Source organism: Lytechinus pictus, chromosome 16 (genome assembly GCF_037042905.1).
Source record: "Lytechinus pictus isolate F3 Inbred chromosome 16, Lp3.0, whole genome shotgun sequence".
Taxonomy (NCBI): domain Eukaryota; kingdom Metazoa; phylum Echinodermata; class Echinoidea; order Temnopleuroida; family Toxopneustidae; genus Lytechinus; species Lytechinus pictus.
The window spans coordinates 5,638,188-5,662,018 of NC_087260.1; the positions used below are offsets into that span (position 1 = coordinate 5,638,188).

The following is a 23,831-nucleotide window of genomic DNA, read 5'->3' on the forward strand; positions in this document are numbered from 1 at the left end:
ATTTTAAAAAATATTTTTACACTATTTTGTGTGGGGAAAAAATAGCATAAAAATATATTTTTTCTTCTATTTTTTGACTATTTTATTTCGACTAGGGCTGGCATGAAAAGAATGGATAGAGAAAGAATGCCAAAGAATGCAGCAGGTCCTAACATAACATAGTCAGCTAGAACTTTGGTCTCTGTATTTGGTGAGTGGAGCCAACGGAGTTCAGCGGAACAGCCAACATAACAGAGACCGAAGCTTTTGGTCTAGTCCTAACATACCTATCTGTCCTTTGGGTCCGAGGTCTCCCTTGACTCCTTTGGGACCTTCGAGTCCATCGAATCCAGCTGGACCAGGATCTCCTTTAGGTCCCCTTGCTCCTGGTATTCCATTGGATCCTGGACCTCCTTTTTCTCCCTTCACCCCATTTAGTCCAGGTAGACCGATCGAACCTGAAGGGCCCGGAGGTCCTGGAGTGAAATAGAATATAGATCGAATCAAATTAAATCATTCAGTGATGTGCAGAGAATTCATAAGTTCTACAGCTGGAATACGTTTTGAACCTTCAAAAAGGCAACAAGAAATTAAACAAAACATAATATCACGTACAATATCAAGGTATGAAATAATGTTTTGAACCTTCAAAAAGGCAACAAGAAATTAAACAAAATATAATATCACATACTATATCAAGGTATGAATTCATGCTTTTGACAGAAAAGGGGAAATGTACATGTATATTTTATTGTCCTGATTAGAAATTCCTTTAGCATCAGACATGCAGAGATACAACGTAATTCTAGTTAAGAATGAGTTGAGCTAGGCTGAAAATGAGTAATATTCATGCAAATAATAGTAGACATTACTAGTCCAATGCTTACAATTTAACTCTTCTATGGACATTATCATGAAAATTGGAATAGGCAGTCATCTGTTACAGTATCAGGAAGATATGCAACACATGTATCTTTTCACCAAATATCCCTGTTATTCAGGGGCCCGTTTCATAAAGGACTTGCAACTGTTGTAACTTTGCCATTATGCCAACTACCATGGAAACCTTGATTGTGATTGGCTGCTGAGCCAAGTCACCATGGTAGTTGCCATAATGGCAAAGTTACAACAGTTGCAAGTCCTTTATGAAACGGGTCCCCAGGTCCTCTGAAAAATAAAAATTCTATACCTGATCTTCCTGTTGGTCCTGGCTCTCCTTTGAGTCCTGAAACTCCTCCTGTTCCACGGGATCCCTTCTCACCTCCTGGTCCAGGGAGTCCTGGCTCTCCTTTTGCACCTGGTGAACCAGAGGGCCCAGGTGATCCTGGTGTTCCCATACCACCACGTTCCCCTGAAAAATATGGAAGAAACATTTTAAAAAAAGATAAAACATAATAATAATAATAATAAACAGATCTTGTAAAGCGCATATCCCATGTTGGTATGTTGGTAATTCTCTTATTGATGCAAAGCCTAGTGTATGGAACCTTGGTGTTTAATTTGATTCTGAAATGTCAATGGCTTCCCATGTGAATTTGACATGTAGAAATTTGTATTTCCAAATTTGTAATACTATAATGTTAAAAATCCATGTCCACAAATGTAACTTCATCTGTTATACATTCATACATTATTTCTCCTTTAGACTATGGCAATGCACTGTTGTTCAATGCTACAACAATGATCAGATCCTCAAGCTGCAAAGAGTGATAAATGCCACCGCCCAAATTCTTAGTAAATCTTCTAAATATACGCATATAACGCCTGTTCTAAAAGACCTCCACTGGTTGCCTGTGGTGGAGAGAATATAATTCAAGATTTTGTTGCTTACACATGGAAAATTGTTAAAAGTTGTGCTCCTCATTATTTCAACAATCTTATCTCGGAATATGTACCCTCTAGAAATCTAAGATCTTCAAGAACCTGGTTGTTGACAACTCGTAGAATCAAATGCTCATTTGATGAAAAAGCTTTTGCTCATAGTGCTCCAACTTTGTGGAATGCACTCTCATCAACAATACGCAATGCCAAGTCTATAGAGTCATTCAAAGCCAACCTTAAGACTATTCTCATCATATTTCAAATAACATCCCCAACCCTTCTTTGTAATAATTCCCTCTACGCCTCTGAATAGGAAACTAGATAGAAGGCACACTCTAAATGCTATATATTATTATTATTGACGTCTCAATGCACTTCCAAAGGACCTGGATATTATTACCCGGCTTTAGCTTGGTGGCTGTAACTATTTACAGCGGACAAGCATTTTAAGGAATAAATTCTTGCCAGGTACCCATTTACCTCACCTGGATTGATCTTCTTATCTTACTTCAACTAACTTGTGCACAAATTACATGCCAACTTGATATTTCAAACGATATGTAGACATCAATGGAAAAAAAAATCAAATAAAAAATAGCCAGTCTCAGCCTTCTGCTTACTAAAATCTAAGACACCAGGTGCTTAATTGAAGCATTGATTAGCGATAGCTTCACAATGGGTGATAAAGCCAGAAGATGCATATGGATCTTTATTTTTAGGTTTACTAGATCGACGAATATTGTTTCCAAGATCAAAGTTATAGCTCGCTCAACTTCCAACAGCTGTATGATCATGTTTTACGATTCTTTGCACATGAATGGTATACACACACACTGGTTTAAACACAAATTCTGCTGAAGGCATGTATATATTTGATGAATATCAATTCAAACTCTTTTTACCATTAACAGAAAATCAGGATAGGTTCTCACAAGAATATGGAACAAGTGGAACGCCTCTGGCAGTCTCGGCTGCATTACGCAGTTCGATATAGCAGCAGTGCTGCCTTTGAAAACAGCTAATAAATAATTATTCACAGAAGAAAACACTAATATGATAATAAATTATTATATCCATTAACCCAAAATGACCTATGACCATGTGACCTAGATATGCGCAAAACAATCATTCATACTTGATTACCCTCATGTCAATGTTTCATGAGCTAGATCCATAAACGTTTTAAGTTATGATGCCAATTCAAAACATACTCCCAACACGGCCAGAGTTCATTGACCTTTAAATGACCTTTGATCTTGGCCATGTTCCTGAAACGTGCACAGGGTATTCAGGAATACATGGTTGCTCTTATGTCCAAGTTTCATGAACTAGATCCATAAACTTGTTAAGTTATGATGACAATTCCTCAAATAACCCCAACATGGCCAAAGTGCGTTGACCCTAAGTGACCTTTGACGTTAATCATGTGAACTGAAACTCAGGCAGGATCTTCAGTGACACACTATTTTCCTTATGTCTAAGTTTTATGAACTAGGTCCATAAAGTTTTGAAGTTATGACATTTCAAAAACTTTACCTTGGTAAAGATTTTGATATTCGATTCCCTCAACATGGTCTAAGTTCATTGACCCTAAATGACCTTTGACCTTGGTCATGTGACCTGAAACTCGGGTAGGGTGTTCAGTACTTGATAACCATTATGTCCAAGTTTCACTAACTAGGTCCATATACTTTCTAAGTTATGATGACATTTCAAAAACTTAACCTTGGGTAAGATTTCAATGTTGAGGACGACACCGCCGCCGCCGTCGGAAAAGCGGCACCTATAGTCTCGCTCTGCTATGCAGGCGAGACAAAAACCAAAGGCTATGATATTCTACATGTATACCACCCACTGGGCATTTTACCCGATATTACCCGGGTTGTAACAGGTACCCACTGGGCAATTTGTTACCGATTACCAATTTTACCGGTTATTACCGGTAATATCACCCGGAAATTTGAGTAACACCAAATATTACCGTTATTACCATGTTATTACCGAAATTATAATTCCTGTTGATACCTGTTACTGTTATCACCCTGATGAAACCTACATTTACCCAGTTACAACAGGGTGATGAGGGGTAATAAGGGTAATGTTGAATGACTTTGATTGGTTATAACATTGCAAACTTTAGTAATAAGAGCAATCTTACAGCAATCCCAGCGAAATTTTCAAAGTCCAAAAAATTACTGTTATCACCCTGATGAAACCAACATTTTACCCAGTTACAAACAGGTTGATAAGGGGTAATGGGTAATGTTGAAACGCTTCCATTCCCAGACAGCAAAGTATCTGGATCACATACGGTTCTTATCTGGGATATCTGGGTCCCATATGGGCCCACATGGAACCCAGATGAAAACATATACTTGAACCCACATGGTGCCCAGATAGGACTCAGATGGAAACGAGACCTCCAACCCATGCGGAACCCATTAATATTGGGTAAATGGAGTAATATCAGATGGTAATATCAGGAAAATGCTGGGAATATTAGTTACTCATGAATATTCATTACTACAATAAATGGCCAAAATTTTAGCTAATATAGCTGTAATAATTAATGTGTGTATGTTTATGCAATTATTCCACCCAGAAAATTTTCAGAAAAATGTGTAGTTTATATATCATATTAGTCATAATCATGACATTAATTTTAGAAAAATGTTTTAGGGTTGAATAATTGTTAACCATAATTTGTCAAGTGTTGTAAACTCGCTCAATATATAGAAGTAAATGACAGGGTTTGGTGGATAGGTGTAGGATAGGATTAGGATTAGGATGTAGGATTTTAGGATAGGATAAGATGATATGGCTTAGAGTATGGAGTTGTAAAAATGTGCTTCAATGACCCTAATGACACTAATTGTTTTTTTAATGAGCCGACATTAATTGGGTAATATTGGGTAAACAGAGTAATATGAGGTGGTGATATCATTAAAATGCTGGAAATATCGGTTACATCATACTGGGTAATATTGGGTAAATGGAGTAATATCGGGTCCGGGTAATAACGGGGAAAGATTGGTCTACTATTTCCCCGTTACTACCCACTGGTGTTACCGTGGTAATAACTACGTTATTACCTGTTACAACCCGGGTAATATCGGGTAAAATGCCCAGTGGGTAATAACGTAGTTATTACCACGGTAACACCAGTGGGTAGTAACGGGGAAATAGTAGACCAATCTTTCCCCGTTATTACCCGGACCCGATATTACTCCATTTACCCAATATTACCCAGTATGATGTAACCGATATTTCCAGCATTTTAATGATATCACCACCTCATATTACTCTGTTTACCCAATATTACCCAATTAATGTCGGCTCATTAAAAAAACAATTAGTGTCATTAGGGTCATTGAAGCACATTTTTACAACTCCATACTCTAAGCCATATCATCTTATCCTATCCTAAAATCCTACATCCTAATCCTAATCCTATCCTACACCTATCCACCAAACCCTGTCATTTACTTCTATATATTGAGCGAGTTTACAACACTTGACAAATTATGGTTAACAATTATTCAACCCTAAAACATTTTTCTAAAATTAATGTCATGATTATGACTAATATGATATATAAACTACACATTTTTCTGAAAATTTTCTGGGTGGAATAATTGCATAAACATAAACACATTAATTATTACAGCTATATTAGCAAAAATTTTGGCCATTTATTGTAGTAATGAATATTCATGAGTAACTAATATTCCCAGCATTTTCCTGATATTACCATCTGATATTACTCCATTTACCCAATATTAATGGGTTCCGCATGGGTTGGAGGTCTCGTTTCCATCTGAGTCCTATATGGGCACCATGTGGGTTCAAGTATATGTTTTCATCTGGGTTCCATATGGGCCCATATGGGACCCAGATATCCCAGATAAGAACCGTATGTGATCCAGATACTTTGCTGTCTGGGAATGGAAGCGCTTCAACATTACCCATTACCCCTTATCAACCTGTTTGTAACTGGGTAAAATGTTGGTTTCATCAGGGTGATAACAGTAATTTTTTGGACTTTGACAATTTCGCTGGGATTGCTGTAAGATTACTGTTATTACTAAAGTTTGCAATGTTATAACCAATCAAAGTCATTCAACATTACCCTTATTACCCATCGTCACCCTGTTGTAACTCGGTAAATGTCGGTTTCATCAGGGTGATAACAGTAACAGGTATCAACAGGAATTATAATTTCGGTAATAGCATGGTAATAACGGTAATATTTGGTGTTACTCAAATTTCCGGGTGATATTACCGGTAATAACCGGTAAAATTGGTAATCGGTAACAAATTGCCCAGTGGGCAGGGTTCTTTGTAAGTTACAAACAACTAATGACTCTTGGATGCTCAATCAACAAAAATACAAATTTGGAGTAAATACCATGTGAGTAAAAAAAATATAAATTTGACGTGTCCAAAGGACACAAATGCTCCTGCGTAACGCGATCAGAAATTCACTCAATATGACTGAACTTGATATCGTGCAGAAACCAATATGCATATATATAATGAACAAATTTAGACCTTTGAACCATTTCGCATACATGTATATAATACGCTGTGACCTTGCGGACTCCGAATTCGAATTATAGCCTGTATTTTCTTGTCATCTCCCTACACACCCAAATTTTTCTAATCTGTTGAATATTTAATAAGTTATCATGCGGAAACCAACTCGCATATATAATGAGCTGTGATCTTTGACCTGCAGACTCCGAATTCGAACTTAGCCTGTATTTTGGTGTCATCTATCTACACACCCAAATTTGTTTAAATCTGTTCAATATTTTTCGAGTTATCATGTGGAAACAAACTCGCATATTTAATGAGCTGTGACCTTTAACCTTTGACCTGCAGACTCCGAATTTGATTTAGCCTGTATTTTGGTGTCATCTACCTACACACCAAAATTTTCTTAAATCCATGAAATATTTTTTGAGTTATTGCGCAGAAACCAAGTGGGGGGGGGACGGACGGACAGGGGCATTGCTTAATGCCCCCTCCGGACTTCATCTGCGGGGGGATAAAAAATTGGCACCTCACAAATCCCCAATTTAAGGAAAAAATATTTCATGAACCCATGGCCTGAAAGAGTATCTTTTTCAAAATAATTTGATATCATATTTATATGGCATGTGAGTTGTGTCATAGTCCCTGGACTGCCCGAGCAAAGTACCCAAGGAAGAGTTTCTATTGATGGGGGGAAAGCAACCAACCCTTTTCTCCAGGTGCTCCAATAGGTCCAGGTGCTCCGGGCGGTCCTTGGGTTCCATCAGGTCCAAGCGGTCCAGGCGATCCTTTCACACCTGCATCAAGAACAGGACCAATGTAAGATTTAATCAACATGCTTGATCAATTAATTAGAATAGTACTTACAAAGCGATATGGCACCCTTTGGTTTAGTCCAATGGTCGTCTCGTAGAGAGAGCAGGGGGGGCGGAAGGGTAAAACAAAATGCTTGCTGACGTAAGTCATTGGTAAACAATATTCTGCCAGACTGGCAAAATTACATACTCTGTATATCATTCAAAAAGCTATCAAGAAAGGAAAAAGTCGGTTTAGACTTGTATAGTCTAGGCATTGGATTTTTTAAAAAGAGAGAGACAAAGAATGTAAAGGCATAGAGTGGACATTGCGTAGAGTATCCATTGAACAGCTTTTTACAAAGCCAACAACCAAGTAAGTTAGCAGGGGATGAGGAATATGTAAGATAGAAATCTTGCTCTCTTGTTTTTTTTTCTCTCTTTTTTTTAAATTGCATTTACCTGAACAAACAAATATCATATCATAGTATAAAAAGCTATCATTTTGTTACTTAGAATAGAGAAAGATTTTGAGCAAAATATGATCTGAAAGAACTCTCAAGTGATGAACTGGTATGCCATTATTGGCTGGGTTGTGTCATTTTCCTGCAATTTTTGGAATTCTTACCAAGTGGTCCAGAAGGACCAGGATCTCCATCGCTACCGGGAAGTCCATTGTCTCCAGGTGGACCCGGAGGACCGCTCTGGCCTGGGGATCCGGGTAGTCCTCTTTCTCCTTTCAAAGCTGCTATTCCAGGATCTCCACGTGGACCCTGCGGTCCAGGTTCCCCATTCACTCCTGATAAGAATCAGAAAATGAATAATTAAAAAATTAATGAATATCTAAAGAGGGAGCCCAATGCTGAAACATTTTATTTTTTAAAAATAATGTTTTCCTGACCATGAATAATTATTTTTCACCAGATTTCTTTAAAAGTTACCAGTAGCATTAGATGAAGACATACTCGTATAATGGTGTTTGTTGGCAGCCAACCATTACATGTTCATCATTTAGTTTTAATCTGGAATTTTTTGTATCTTATTTGCTCTGAGGCGCATTGATCATCCAACTTAGACTGAATATGCACGATATAAATCATATGTATTATCATTATTATCATCACCCAAAACATGGTAAGTTTTTTAATAATTTCAGCACACCGTGTCCTTGCTTCACCTCCAAATTACCAACGACATCAGTGTGGTCGCACAGTTTTATCAAAATGCCCATTACGGATAATACATTTTCCACCAAAGGCATGCAAGCACGTCAATTGCAATGCACCGGTTTTGTTACATTTACTGAGGTTGAAGTCAAATTTCAATATCCACATCATAGGTAAACTAAGATCTGGCCAAAATTAATACATCCCAAGGCAATACTATCAATTGAAATTCATAGCATCTTGAACGGTGTCCTGGACAAGTCCGCCCCAACAAAAAGTTGATTTGAATAAAAAGAAGAAATCCAACAAGAATAACACTGAAAATTTCATCAAAATTGGATGTGAAATAAGAAAGTTATGACATTTTAAATTTTCGCTTAATTTCACAGAACAGTTGTATGCACATCCTGGTCGATATGCAAATGAGGGGACTGATGACGTCATCCACTCTCTATTTCTTTTGTACATTAAGATTATTAAATGAAATATGGAATATTCTAATTTTCTCATCATTGTCAAGTGCAATAACGATTAATTCCTCCCTGAACATGTGGAATTAGCAATGTTTAATACTATATGATTCGTTCAAGTTGGTCCTTATTGTCAAATCTGTAAAAAATGAAATATTGAATATTTCAAACAATGAAAAACAAAAGAAATAGTGAGTGAGGGACATCATCAATCTCATTTGCATTTCACTGAGTTGGGCATATCACTGTTTTGCGAAAAATAAACGAAACTTTAAAAATATCATAACTTTCTTATTTTACATCCGATTTTGATGAAATTTTCAGCATTATGCTAGTTTGATTTTTCTCTATTTATTCAAATCAATACTTTGCTGAGGTAGACTTGACCTTTAATGAGCAAATAGGCAGGATTCATCCACATCCTCTTAAGAATGAATCCTCCTTCCAACTAAATGTAGCGAAGTGCAAGACTTATCTTTCTCATAGCATTCAACCATTTTATCCTCAATTAATTATCACACCATTAAAAAGAGTATATCTTCAACTTTAAAATCATTTCCTTCTCATGTAGAAAATAGTTTGATAAACAAGTGAATTTCAAGTCTGAAAAGGTGCCACAAAATGGCATTTTTCTTCCATTGTTGTTCCGTCGATTGCGCAAAACCTTTTTTATTTTGAGACTACGTAATACTTAGATCCTCATAAGCTGAAAATTTATCCTTTCCCACAATGTCACTCTCAACGTGTGTCACCTAAACTTCGGGTCAAAGAATAGATCTAAAGAATCATGCATATCGCTAGGAGAGAAAAAAAGCTACATTTTGAGGACCAGCCTACCGACCGATCAATTCAATCAAATTGAGCACATCGATTTGATATAATCAATAACAAGTATTTACCAGGAGGTCCATCTCTTCCTGAGGATCCAGGTGGTCCGTCTTGACCAGGGATAGATAGACCAGGTTCTCCCTTGCTTCCAGGGGTACCTGGTATACCAGGAGACCCAGTCTCACCTTGAAAATGAAACAAGAAAAATTGCATCGTTCAAAACCTTCACTACCTAGTCTTCCTTTGTACCCTTCAGAATTATGAAAATACTTTAATTGTTGTTGTTTCTATCAACTGAAGCATTGAAGAGTTTCTTCTCACAATCTCGATATTGAGGTACATGTATTAGATGATAATGGCATTAGGTCAACGGCAGAGCTGTTTTCACAAAACAAACAAAAAACATCAAGCAAGAATTCTACCAATCATGTTATGGTTTCCGTGTGTGTCTCTATAATGTCTTTATACAGACAAATTTCACCGATATCTATCCAAACTTGGCAAAAGGAGAGAATTTCATTTCGTCCTTACCCTTTTCTCCGCTTTGTCCAGGGACACCGTCGCGACCTCTTTGTCCTGGGTCACCAATGTTTCCCCTTGCTCCTTCGATGCCGTTTTGACCTGGTTGTCCTGGTAACCCACGTTGTCCCTGTCCACCCGGGTTTCCTTGTGGACCAATATCTCCCTAGAAAAATATACAGCATATCATTTGCATACCAATGCAATTCAGTTTTATTCACTATTAACAGTGTGGAAATTCACTTTGCTCACATTTTACAATAAATTTTGTTCTAACATACGTTACTTAGACACGGTTCTCACTACCGTCCTAAAACTATAGTTTAATGTGTAATGAAAACGGTCAAAGTGGTCTTGGAAGCTATCTTCCTAACCGGTACAGAAAAACAACACGTGATGTAGTTTTCAAGATCGCTTTACCTCGTTAAACTGGTTTGAGCGTGAGTGAGGACACAGCCGTTCTTCAGGAAGCGATCTTCGCACATTTTGAGCACGCTGCTCCGCACACTGTGTGTAGAATGCCTATGCAGCTTTTTTTAATTTCGTGTGAAACACTCACCAGGGTCCCGTCTTGCAAAGAGTTGTGATTGATCCAATCAACCACAACTACGGAAATCCAGCCACAGCAACATCTAAAATGCATGTTTCTTGCAAAGAGTTTTCTAGATATGATGTGTATTCTTACATTCGTTGCTTTCTTGACGTTTCTGTATGCTCCTCTTTGTTAACAAAAGGACATTGCGCAAACTTCCTGCAGGAAAGAATGACATTGATGGATTTCCATCAAGCACAACTCGCTGTAAGAAAGGGGCCCAGATCCAACAATTCATCAGACCGACCGTGACAAAAGGTCCCAGAGGTACTCACCTTTTCACCTATTTCTCCAGGGATTCCTGGGGTACCCGAGGGTCCACCTGGTCCTGGTTGGCCTGGTTGGCCGGGTTGTCCTGGGATACCCTGGTAGCCTTTCTCACCTGGGGTACCGGGAATGGAGTTTCCTGGTGGTCCTGGCTGTCCTTGGGCACCCTTCTCGCCTTGCTGACCTGACTGGCCCAGATCACCCGAAGGTCCAGGACGTCCTGAGGATCGGATAAAAGCAGAACCATGGGATTTTGAAATAGAGGGGGTGCACACGATACATTTTTAAACTTATAATTTTTTGGGATAAATAGTGCTTTTTAGCTCATTAAATTCAAAGATTTCCAACATTGGTGAATTTGCTGCATTTGCTGAATTTTAGGCATTTCACGAACAGTCTTAAAATGCAGCCATTCTCATTTTTAAAAAAAACCCTGAAGAGTGTATACAGATGAATGGGTGTGCAGACATGGTGTACCATTGTTTATTTCAATCTAAGATGTCTAGCCACATTTCTTTGCAAAATAAATCATATATTTTGCTAATGTCATTACAAAATATTTGGAATGATTACTCTTAAGAATGTACATGTAAGGGAAAATATTAAGAGGTTTTCGAAAATAATGACATTCATGTTAAATCTGAAGTTCAATTTTTCACGTGCACAGACATGGGCTCCCCATTTAACTTATGGCAGTTCCACGGTTATGGAGTGATATTCAGAAATATTTTTTGCATTCAAACAAAGATATCACCCATATTTGAATAGTTATTTGCAAAGAAATGGAACCTGACAGTAGTTGCTGAAACCCACTTTTCAAAATGACCTTCAGATTATCCAAAAAAAAACTTAACAAAACAAGCAATAGTTTTAAGTTAAATTGAAATTGAGTAAAAAAACAATATATGTAGTCCCATGTATAGAATTTTTTGTATGGTTTGGATTCTCCTATAAGGAGATGCGTAAAAAAAAATGGTGGCTAATTATGTTCCCCTTTTGTATTTACGAAATTCCATATGAGTTTTGATATAAAAATTTGATCCAGATTTGAAATAGAGCCAATATAAATTTTTGGAAAATGTCCACTCTTGCTTGGAATTGCCCCTTACCAGTAGCCCCGGCAGGTCCTGGATTTCCAGCAGGACCAGGAGTTCCTTGCTCCCCTTTAGGTCCTTGCACTCCTGTATCTCGATAAATGACTTCTCCTTTGTCTCCTGCAGATATTCAAACAAGAAGAAAAACAATTTAAAGTAAGTTAGAACAAAATGTTTGCAAGTCACACGAACTGATTCCCCTCAGAGGCACAGTGTGCGCTTAAGAAGAAACTATTTTAGTTTCCTATTTTCATGAATGCCACCATTTACATTTATAGATTTATTATTATTATTTATTATCATTATTTTGTTTGGCGTCACCTGTGCCTGGGAGGCGAAAAGCGAACTAAATCACTATGACCCGCAGGTCTCTCCTCCCGATATAACTGATTGGGGGGAATGCAGGTGGACCACTACACCGGGGTTTCCCCCTACACTTATACGAATAGTGCAGTGGGTTCTTAACGTGCAAAGGTGGTGACTCTCCTCTACACGGGGCCTCCATTTAACGTCCTATCCAAGGGACGGAGTGTTTTCCATTGTAACATATAGCCTGCATCTATGAAACATGGGAGAGACGTTTACACACAACGCCCTGGCTTCAGTCATCCGCCCTGGATGGACTCGAACCCACGATCTTTGGTTCGACGGGAAAACGCGTTACCGACTGAGCCAACACCACTCTCGAGTATGGGTATCATACATGCATGGGTATCATGCATAAGTAATTACTGACGCATGGCCAGCCGTGCATCCGCTCAATTTGACATGTGTCTGTTTATTACTTATGCATGGAAAATTTACCGAATGCATGCATGGCTAGCCATGTGGCGGTAAGTACTTACGCATGGTTGTAAAAAAATTTCACCACTCTATAAAACAAATGATACACAGGTTTGTTTGTGCATCGGTAGGACTAGTGAGCATGCGGTAACTATGGAAACAAGTCTGAACCCAATCGGCTGCACCTCTTGGGTTGAACAGTTCCATAGTTACCTTATGCTCACAAAACCTATCAATGCACTCACATATTTTCATCATTTGTATAATAAAGTATGGTTAGAAAGAGCAAAAGTGTATTGAAAAATTGATACCATTCTCAGTACTTGTACACTCCCTTAATACAAATCTGTTTAACTTCATTTAATCATTACACATCCTAAATTGGCAATGGGTGATTTCAAGTCCGGTGTTGGCCTTGGTGTTGGTGTTAGTTTTGAAATTTGGATTGCTTCCCCTAGCTCCAAAACTTATTCAGATTTTGTAAAACTGATCCAGATCACATTATCGACATATCAACAACTAAGGGGTGACTTTTCGGGACCATCTTCATGTTATGTTTGGTGTTATAATCGTGTAAAAATTGACCTAACACCAACACCTAAAGGTCAACACTGAACTTGAAATCGCCCACTGTGATTAAGACAACAACACCAAGGTTCAAAAAGGCACATTGGCAAATTGGCAACTGAATTGGTTCATTTATAATCAATTTACTCCTGTGTTTTATTTCAAAGCATGACATGAATAGAAAATTAATTAGTGTTGCCCATTTAAGGCTGTTGTTTAGGCTGTAGGAATTTCATTTCCATATGGTGATATCAATGCTCTACTTCCATTATATTTAGTTTATAATTTTCATCATTTCTAAAACAAATTTTCAAATTTCAACTGTAAAGATATCTACCAATGAACGTCATCACTGAAGTTGGATATGAGGTGTTCTTTGTATAACCCTTTATCATAATAAAGAATTGTACATCTTTATCTGATCAAATCATTTTATTTCCAGCTTGGAGTACCCCTTTAAAAGATCTCCAGGGCCCTGTCTTCTGAAGAATTACGATTGATCCAATTAATCGTAACTCTATGGATATCCATCAGTGTCATAATTTTTTCTCCAGGATATTTGCACGATGTCCTCTATAAACAAAGAGAAGCTCGGTGAATTTTCAAGAAAACATTGAATGCGCATGAGTATACATCATTGCTGGAAAATATTTTGAACAAACATGCATAACAGATGGCCATCCATAGCTGCGATTGATCAGATCAATCGCAGCTCTTTGTAAGATGGGCCCCAAAGACTTTTACCTGGGGGTCCAAAGTTTCCGCGTTCTCCTTTGGGTCCAAAGTCTCCCCTTTCTCCGGTCATTCCACGGATACTTGGTCCCTGTGGTCCACGATCTCCTTTTGGGCCCTGAGATCCAGGATATCCATCATTGCCTTGAGGCCCCGGAGGTCCAGCAGGTCCCCTATCGCCCTGTCATCATCAAAGAAGAAATAAATCATATTCGTCTTCCTCATCTTTAGGCCTACATTATCACATTTTTTACTGCTTATGGTACAGTCTCATTTTCTAGAATCCAATATCACTTAAAGGTCAAGTCCACCCCAGAAGAATGTTGATCTGAATAAATAGAGAAAAATCAAACTTGCATAACACTGAAAGTGTCATCAAAATCGGATGTAAAATAAGAAAGTTATGACATTTTTAAGTTTCGCCATTTTTTCACAAAACAGTGATATGCACAACTCAGTGACACGCAAATGAAACAGACGCTGATGTTCCTCACTCACTATTTCTTTTGTTTTTTATTGTTTGAATTATACAATATTTCATTTTTTACAGATTTGACAAGAAGGACCAACTTGACTGAACCATATATTATTAAACAATGCTAATTACGCATGTACAGGGAGGAATTAATCATTGTTTCACTTGGCAATGAGGAGAAAATTATAATATTTCATATAATAAAATAAAAAGAATTAGTGAGTGGATGACATCATCAGTCTCCTCATTTGCAATCCGACCAGGATGTGCATATAACTGTTTTGTGAAAATTAAGGGATACTTTAAAATGTCATAACTTTCTTATTTAACATCCGATTTTGATGAAATTTTCAGTGTTGTGCTTGTTGGATTTTTCTCTTTTTATTCAAATCAACTTTGTATTGGGGTGGACTTGTCCTTTAAAGGTAAAATAAAGTAGTTGCAGCAAACAATTATTTCATCGGGAAGTCTTTAAAATCAAGGCTATATAATCGTCCCCATATTATCATACAGATCTGGAACATTGAAATACATGTAAACTAATCTTCGTGAAATCATGAATTCTTTTAATGAAAACCTATAATTCGCAAAAAGGCACATGTGGGACTGACTGACTACAGCGCTTTCGATTTTTGGGCTGATGAAAATACTTTGATTTTTCTCTCATTTGAGGCATTTTTCCTGATTTGATGAATTTTTTATCAAATTCCTTGATTTTTCCCTGACTGCAAAAAAGTAAAACAATTTTCCCTGATTTCCCTGATGGGCTGGGATCCCTGAATATGGTCCTCAGTATTTGAGCTTCATAAGCTCTGAATAACAGGTGGTCCGTCACCATATCATCAAACATCCAAAAATAATAACACATTTAGAATTTAAAGAAATAAATCGCAGAGTAAAGTCCGTTTGAAATTCAGACCAACTAAAGAAATGTACCCCTGTAGTTAAATTGATACAAAAATATGAAATGAAACTAAAATTGACAATAAGAAGGCATCATATCACTTAACACTAATGAAGCTAATAAAGATAATTCATAAAATCAAATACAAGTCCTGTAAAAGCATTCTTTAATGGTAAAAAAATCAAGTAGGATTTGATTATATGTAAATATTGCCATCTAATCTCTGATTGAAATGCTAAGAGAACACATGTTGTACCCCCAAAACACCAAAAAAGTAGCATTTGATGTTTGAGTTCCATTTTACGAGAACTCATTTTGTGATACGCAGCAGTGCTCATCATTTGTATCTGAACAGAACCATGGTGTGTGCACGTTGGCAGATAAACTTGACTTAAGACTTACTACTTTGAGCTGTTCTGGGTCACAGGCTGGTCCAGGCTCTCCCTTCAGCCCACTGTCTCCTTTCAGTCCTGGGTCTCCTGGGATACCCATTGGTCCTGGATCCGCAAAGCCTGGATCTCCTTCAGGACCTGGTTCTCCTTTGTTCCCTGTTCGTCCAGTCGAACCCTGTGGCCCTTGTGGTCCCTGCAAAATCAAGGGGGATAAAAGAAACATTCCGGTAAGTTCACCCTTTCAACCAGTCAGCTTTTGGGTTTGGAAATTGTTGCAGACTCCATTCTTATCATATACAAGACAAAATTAATTAAGTTTAATTATATAAAGTAGAAAAAATGATACATTTATGAATTTTGGCCAAATACACAATTTGCATCGGATTTGTACATGAATTCACATTTTTGAGCAGTTCTGGGTCTGACATGCACTTACATAATGTTGCGTAATTTCCTAATCGCGTATCCGGTCATCTCAAATTTGGTCTCAAAAGTTGTGCGAGATTTGAAAGTAATACATGTAAGAAGGCGAGCGGCGCGGTTGAAAAATTTCACATGGCAGATTTATCGTAAAAAATGTAGAGGGGGGCAGATTCCGCCTCTGCCCCCCCCCCCTGGGCCTTTTAGGGTAAACTCCTGGATGACATCTGTAACATTGGCATTACACTACTGCCTTCATCGGGCTGATCTCCAAAAGCAGCGAAGGGAGAAAATAGAAAGAAAAGGCAGCTCAGTGTTAGAGAGCCTGCCCCATGGATTCGATCCATGGCTGAGAAATACGAAAGACTTGAAGAACGGGACATTCTTCCTTCTTGATTGGTGCTCAACTTTTGAGAATGGAGAAGGGTAATAATAATATATTGCTATGCACAGCCTGCGTTAAAAATGTGTAAATAATCCTTATCATCATCAACATCATCATTACTATCCAATCTGTCAACCCTAATGAGACTGCCATCGAAAGAGGGGTGGATTCAGCCCCCCCCCCCCCTTGGACATTTTTCAGGATAAATCCACAGCGCAATTTATATTTTACTGCAGCGCTGGCTGACTTATGACTTTCAAGTCTGCCACATCTGTCCAGACGCGGTTCCAAAATTACACAACATTTCGCACGTGCATGTCACACCCAAAATTGCTCAAAAACTTTTGTACAAATCCAATGCAAATTGTGTCTTTAGCCAAAATTAATAAATGTATCATTAGTTTTACTTTTACTGGTTAATCTTCAGTAATTTCTTCTTGTTTATGGTCAAAATAAAGTCACATGATTTCCCCCAAAAAATAAAAGCAAAAAGTTGACAAAGAAAATTAGAAAACAATAAAATACATAAGAAAAAAATTGTGATATCAAAAGTACATGTAATCAGAATCCTGCAAAGAGTCTATGAAAAAAAAGTTAACAGTTTAGAGGCCTCATTTAGTCAATTAGAGCAATATTTTTCTTTACACAAAATATTAGCATAATTAATTAGTACTGAGATTTTTAAAAGAATTTGATCATACAGTTATGTAGATTATGCCCTTGGTAATACCCGTGCCAATTTTCGTCACAATCACGCATTGTACGGCTGAGAATAGGCATCAAAATAGTGCCTTCTTTTTAGGGACTACGACAGGACTAACAATTATTAATGAAACACTGTTAATAGGTATGCAAGACTTACATCTTGTCCATCACGACCAATATTTCCCTGAGGACCTCGGTCTCCTTTAGGACCAGTTGGTCCAGGATTTCCATTAAAACCAGGTTGGCCGGGCTGTCCTACATCTCCACGCTGTCCTGGATCTCCTTTGGGTCCAATTTCCCCAGAGCGGCATGAAGCACAGGGTTCTCCCTTGGGGCCTGAGATTACAAGGGTACAGAGAATCATTCATTCAAATCAAGGACTTCAAGGACCTTTCCTTATGAAAGATACTTCTTACTCTCACCTATCTCTTTCTTGCCTTTAAATTTCTTTTTATTTCAACATCCAAAAGTACGGATTATTATTTTATTATATTTTCTCGGAAGAACCCACATGGTGAACCATGAGCCTCTCTTCTTTAACTCCAGTGACGGACCCGGAGGAGACAAAGCACTGGAGGGGCACAGCATTGTTCACTAACAATACAGTGCCCCTCTAATCATTGCCTCCTCCGGGCCACCGGTCTGCCACTGTTTTACCCTAATACTCCCAGAGGGAATTTTCGTTGGTACTTCCTAACTCCTCAATATTTCAAAACGAAATTTCATTTTCTCTGATCCTTCTTGCACATTTTGATACCAAATTTACGGCAATCAAATCTACCGTGCGGATGTTTATTCCAAATTTAAGGATCGTGTATGAATGGCTGTCATAATTATTTTTTCTGCATTGTAATCTAAACCTAATTCAAAATTTTTGGCAGATGCTCGATATGTGGGGGAGCATGCGCAGTTCAACGTCGAGAGAAAATATCGAGCATGAGCATGTGCAGTTCTGCCCATGAAAGTATAAAAACTTATTCGCAGCTAGAAGAAAACTATACAGAGCTGTTTGCTGCGATGTGTTTTCCTAGTTAAATCATACTTTGTGACATGATCACGAGAATTGACCAATCGTTTATTCATAAGAGGAATGTAATACAAGATATCTGCATTGTTCATGGTTTTGTATGATGGTACGACTGAAAGGGAATTTGGGTCTACATAACTATGAACTCAGAGCTACAAGGTTTGTGAGAATCTGTGGGTCTTACCATCTGGTCCAGAGAGTCCTGGAGATCCAGGATCTCCCACACTACCAGGCAGACCACGGGGTCCATCACGTCCAGCCTGTCCTTTAGGACCAGGATCTCCAGGTAAACCATTTCCAGGTGGTCCACGAGCACCTAGAAGGAATCAAAAATGATTTGGTTTTAATACCACAAACATGGGGAAATGAAGATGATAGTTAGGTGGGAACAAAAAACATGTTCAATCTTTGCTGCAATGGACAAGTCACAGACATCAATATTCAGAGGGCACAATATCACATTGGCAGTTGTTTCATAAAACTTAAAGGGATGGTCCGGGCTGAAAGTATCTATAGCTTAATAAATAGAGTAGAATTCACTGAGCAAAATGCCAAAAATTTCATCAAAATCAGATAATAAATAACAAAGTTATTGAATTTTAAAGTTTAGCAATATTTTGTGAAAACAGTCGTCATGAATATTCATTAGGTGGGCTGATGATGTCACATCCCCACTTGTTCTTATGTATTTTATTATATGAAATTAGGTTTATTCAATTTTTTTCCTCCAAGAACTAGAAAAATTGGATTGACAACTGATTTAGTGTATTAGATATTTATTGTTGCAACTTATTTCATTATCAGGGAGACATATTATTCATACAAGTATGAATAATGAAAATATGATGATTTTATGTAATTACATAAGAAAATGGAAAGTGGGGATGAGACATCATCAGCCCACCTAATGAATATTCATGACGACTGTTTTCACAAAATATTGCTAAACTTCGAACTTCAATAACTTATTTATTTGTTATCCGATTTAGATGAAATTTTCGGCATTTTGCTCAGCGAATTCTACTCTATGTATTAAGATATAAATATTTTCAGCCCGGACCATCCCTTTAAGTCAGATGTAAAGTCAGTAGTAAGAATGATTCGATACACCCTAGGAAAATTCAAAAAAATATTTGACAATCCACCTCAAAACCAACAGTAAGTCGACGGGAAAGGTTCGCTGCAAATGGCCAAAAGAGTAATTTGATCTTCAAAAAGCAAAAATCAAAGAGATAGATTATCCGAATGAGTTAATACTGTCCAAATTGCAAATTTTAGAGTTCTAGAATGTGTGCACATCTCATGCTTGAATCAACCCAGACTTCAAACATTGTTATCTCCTTACTTTTTAAAGCTTTTAATTATTGTCTTCTGCATTCAATCAAACAATTTTGTGGGTTATTATCAACCAATTTTGACAAGTTACACATCGTTGTAAAGCTTAAGATGTGCTATTCAATTTTACTAAAAATCTAAAAAATACAGTTTGGGTGACTTATCGTTGGTTTTTGGGGTGGCTAATCACATATTCCTTAGTGTGGCCAATCAACTAAAATCAAGATCAAAATAGACTCATGTGATATCATACAATAAACAAACATAATGCAAGATAGGAATCTATGCAGCTCATGGATCGCACAGATTAAAACAGAAATCATCAGAAACAGAATGGCTGATCCAGTTTCCAGGCCTAAGCCTACCTTGAGGTCCAGGATCCCCAACTTGTCCAGGCAGTCCGGCTGGTCCATCTGGTCCTGGACGCCCATCCATCCCAGGAAGACCTCGAATTGTCAGTCCAGCCATGCCTGTGTCACCTTTAGGTCCATCTCTTCCTGGTAAACCAGTATGTCCTTCAGGGCCTGGCATGCCAGGAATACCTACGGAAAACAAGATAGACCAGCATGTATTCAAGATGATTGTCAGTTGTAGGATTCTAAATTGAGTTCTTTAAGTGACAGGGTAGTGAAGACTTTCGAAACCCCATCACTTAGATAATAACTTAAAAGTAAAAAAGACAGTAGTTGCTGCAAACAATTATTTCATGAGAAAGTCTTTCAAATCACTAACACAGAAAAGCATATATGTAGTACACTCACCCGGGTCACCGGGTTCTCCTTTCTCTCCGACACCAATGGGTCCTGGAACTCCTCGGTCTCCTGGTGATCCAGGTGGTCCTGGCTGTCCAGATAAACCATCATATCCTGAATGGAAGATTGAAAGGATTCAAACAGTAGTAATGATGATAAGTACGGCATAATGGGAAAGGGATAATGATGAGGAGAATGGTGATAGTGGTGGTGGTGGTGGTGGTGGTGGTAGTGATGTGTTGGAGGTGGTGGTGACGGCAGCAGCGGTGGTGGTGATATGTTGGTGGTGATGGTGATGTGATGGTGGTGATGGTGGGGGTGATATGTTGGTGGTGGTGGTGGTGTGGTGTGGTGGTGGAGGTTGTTGTGGTAGTGTTGGTGGTGGTGGTGGTGGTGATTTTGATGAAGATAGTGATGATGATGATGATGGGGATGGTGGTGGCAATGATGATTGTAGGAGGAGAATGGCGATAGTGGTGGTGGTGGTGATAGTGATGTGTTGGTGCTGGTGTTGACGGCGGCAGCAGCGGTGGTGGTGGTGGTGGTGGTGGTGTTAGTGGTGGTGGTGGTGGTGGCGGCAGCAGTGGTGGTGGTGGTGGTAGTGGTGGGGTGGTGGTGGTGGTGGTGGTGGTGGTGGTGGTAGTGGTGGTGGTGGTGTTTTTGATGAAGAAAATGATAATGATGATGGGGATTGGGATGGTGGTGGCAATGATGATTGTACTATTGGTGATGGCAATGAAAATGATGATGATGATGATATGATGAGAACAATAATGGCAATTACAAATGGTGATAGTGATGATGATGATTTTGATGATGATAGTGATAATAATAACAATGATTATAGTGAAAAGGATGATGATGGTAATGATGAAGATGATAATAGTAGTGACACTTATCATGTGACAATGATGAGGACAATAATGGCAAGTACTTATATATCAGCATAAATCAAACACTATCTGGAAGAATTTCACATATAAGTTCAGTCTGACTGCAAGTCATGCATAAACATCAATGTGCAGACCACTGGTAGGTATGCCACTGGGATAAATTAAGATGCAGTGAAGTACTTACCAGTCCTTCCCTTCTCTCCAGGGTATCCTCTTGGTCCAGGAGGCCCATCACGTCCTGGAGGTCCTGGGAAGCCTTTAGCACCTTGGTCACTTCCTGGTATAGGGGGACCCTGGGGGTGTTTCAAAAAGAGTTCAATGCGACTTTACGAGTTATATTTAAATGCTGCTGCACAGAAGATATGTAACATGTAATCTTAAGACAATTACAAAATTGTTTTAAGCGCTTATAAACTATAGAAGGGACCTGTTCATTAATCTTGATGGTGTGTCGTTTCTCGCCCCTGCTTCATATGGAACACAGGCATCAGCAAAGAGACAATGCAAAGGAAATTGATAATGGATAGCCACTTAAGTACATTATGAATATCATTCATAATTGTAAATTTCTAGTCTTGACTTAGTAAATAATTCCCCTATGCATATTGAAAGGAGAGTTGCAGTCAACTTCCACATAAGGATAGACTGATGCTATTTGGAAGTAATCAAGGGATCCAGTCCAGACCTAAGGGAACCGTCAATGGAACTAAAGGTGTCAGCAAATGCTTTTCCTATGTGGACAGACACGCATAAGGAAAATCAGTCCATTGCGTATTGAAAGGGTATCAGAACTAAAGGTTCAACAAATGCTTTTCCTATGTGGACAGACACGCATAACGAAAATCAGTCCATTGCGCATTGAAGGGGTATCAGAACTAAAGGTTCAACAAATGCTTTTCCTATGTGGACAGACACGCATAACGAAAATCAGTCCATTGCGCATTGAAAGGGTATCAGAACTAAAGGTTCAACAAATGCTTTTCCTATGTGGACAGACATGCATAAGGAAAATCAGTCCATTGCGCATTGAAAGGGTATCAGAACTAAAGGTTCAACAAATGTGGACAGGCAGACATAAGGAAAACGAACCAGTCCATTGCAAATTCAACAGGCACAGCAATAAATGCTGATGAACCGTATTTTTTTTAGCGCCATACATCTGTAAAACAACAATCAAAGGCGAGAGCTCCCCAATATGTCACACATTATACACAAAGTTGCTGAATAAGGTGGGTCTATAGTTCAGATGTAGAGGTCTCAATGTTGTTATGATCACAAAGTTAAATTGGTAAAATTGGTAAAGAATTCCCCGTAAGTTTTCAAACGAAGGTTTCATCAAGTGCTCTTCCTATGTAAGACAACCAGACGTAAACAAAAAAATGAACCAGTCAGTGATACATTGGAAGGATATGGGAACTAGAGGTTCGACAAATTCTTTCCTTCATGGACAGGCAGATGTAGGGAAAACAAACCAGTCTATTGCAAACTAAACAGTAAATACATCAATGTTTCATGAATTGGAACAGGACAAAGGCAAGGGCAAGTATTATTTTTAGACATATGTTTACAGATATATATATATGTATAATAGTAAAATATATGAGCAGAGGGAAAAAAGTCTTACCGGTGGTCCTGGTGGTCCAACTCTTCCTTTAGGACCTGTATCTCCCTTTGGACCCTGTAAAGATTGATATAACAAGCAAATCAAAAGGTAATTTCTTGATTTTGTGCATTTCTTTCAATTTAAATTATCAGTTCAATGCCAACTTATGCCAATCCACATACAATAGTGTGCAAACTAGCCTAAGGAGAGTGAAATTTCTCAGCCAATTATGTGGGATGAATAGGCTGTAAACACCAGTTACTATTATATACACAAATTATTACTTTCATTTCAAACTTCAAAATTGCTGTAATGTGTATCTTGTACTTGATCCACCCTTTATAATGCAAGGAATAATAAAAGGGTTTCACTATATATTAATAACCTGTCCATAGAAACCACATGTCTGTAAGGACCACTTGTCCTGGCTACCTTGGGTGGTCCTTATAAACATGTTTCACTGCCCTAGAAACTGCTGTATCTCTGAAGTAAACAGAGCTCCAAGTCTAACCCATGTGATTATATTTAAGGGGAATCCAACCAAAATAAAAACTTGTTTTTATAGGAAAAAGAAATATCAGACAAGTTGATAGGTGAAAGTTTGAACAATATCGGACAAACAATAAGAAAGTTATGAATTTTTAAAAGTTGTAAATATTGTTAATCACTATACCCATGGAGACTTCAAATTGGCCGCATATGTGATGTCATAGTGATGTAAGGCAAGGACTACTCTTCCATGTACTCCAATACATAAATGGCTAAAATGTCATTTTTCCCAAAAGCTTTATT

At 38.1% G+C, this 23,831-nt stretch overlaps 1 protein-coding gene across 1 annotated transcript in view; it reads right to left on the reverse strand.

The window, feature by feature from the left end:
- The window catches only part of LOC129278959 (collagen alpha-5(IV) chain-like), a 68,265-nt gene that overhangs the window by 17,104 nt on the left and 27,330 nt on the right, over window positions 1–23,831 (reverse strand). Inside the window, exons 11-26 of the mRNA XM_064110889.1 lie at window positions 23,061–23,114; window positions 21,621–21,729; window positions 20,553–20,657; window positions 20,157–20,333; window positions 18,641–18,772; window positions 17,587–17,765; window positions 15,930–16,112; window positions 14,161–14,329; window positions 12,082–12,186; window positions 10,981–11,192; window positions 10,126–10,279; window positions 9,666–9,779; window positions 7,759–7,929; window positions 7,044–7,133; window positions 1,169–1,330; window positions 267–455 (exon numbers count right to left, since the gene is read on the reverse strand). Coding sequence (XP_063966959.1) covers window positions 267–455; window positions 1,169–1,330; window positions 7,044–7,133; window positions 7,759–7,929; window positions 9,666–9,779; window positions 10,126–10,279; window positions 10,981–11,192; window positions 12,082–12,186; window positions 14,161–14,329; window positions 15,930–16,112; window positions 17,587–17,765; window positions 18,641–18,772; window positions 20,157–20,333; window positions 20,553–20,657; window positions 21,621–21,729; window positions 23,061–23,114 — 2,305 coding nt within the window. The remainder of the gene's footprint in view (window positions 1–266; window positions 456–1,168; window positions 1,331–7,043; window positions 7,134–7,758; window positions 7,930–9,665; window positions 9,780–10,125; window positions 10,280–10,980; window positions 11,193–12,081; window positions 12,187–14,160; window positions 14,330–15,929; window positions 16,113–17,586; window positions 17,766–18,640; window positions 18,773–20,156; window positions 20,334–20,552; window positions 20,658–21,620; window positions 21,730–23,060; window positions 23,115–23,831) is intronic.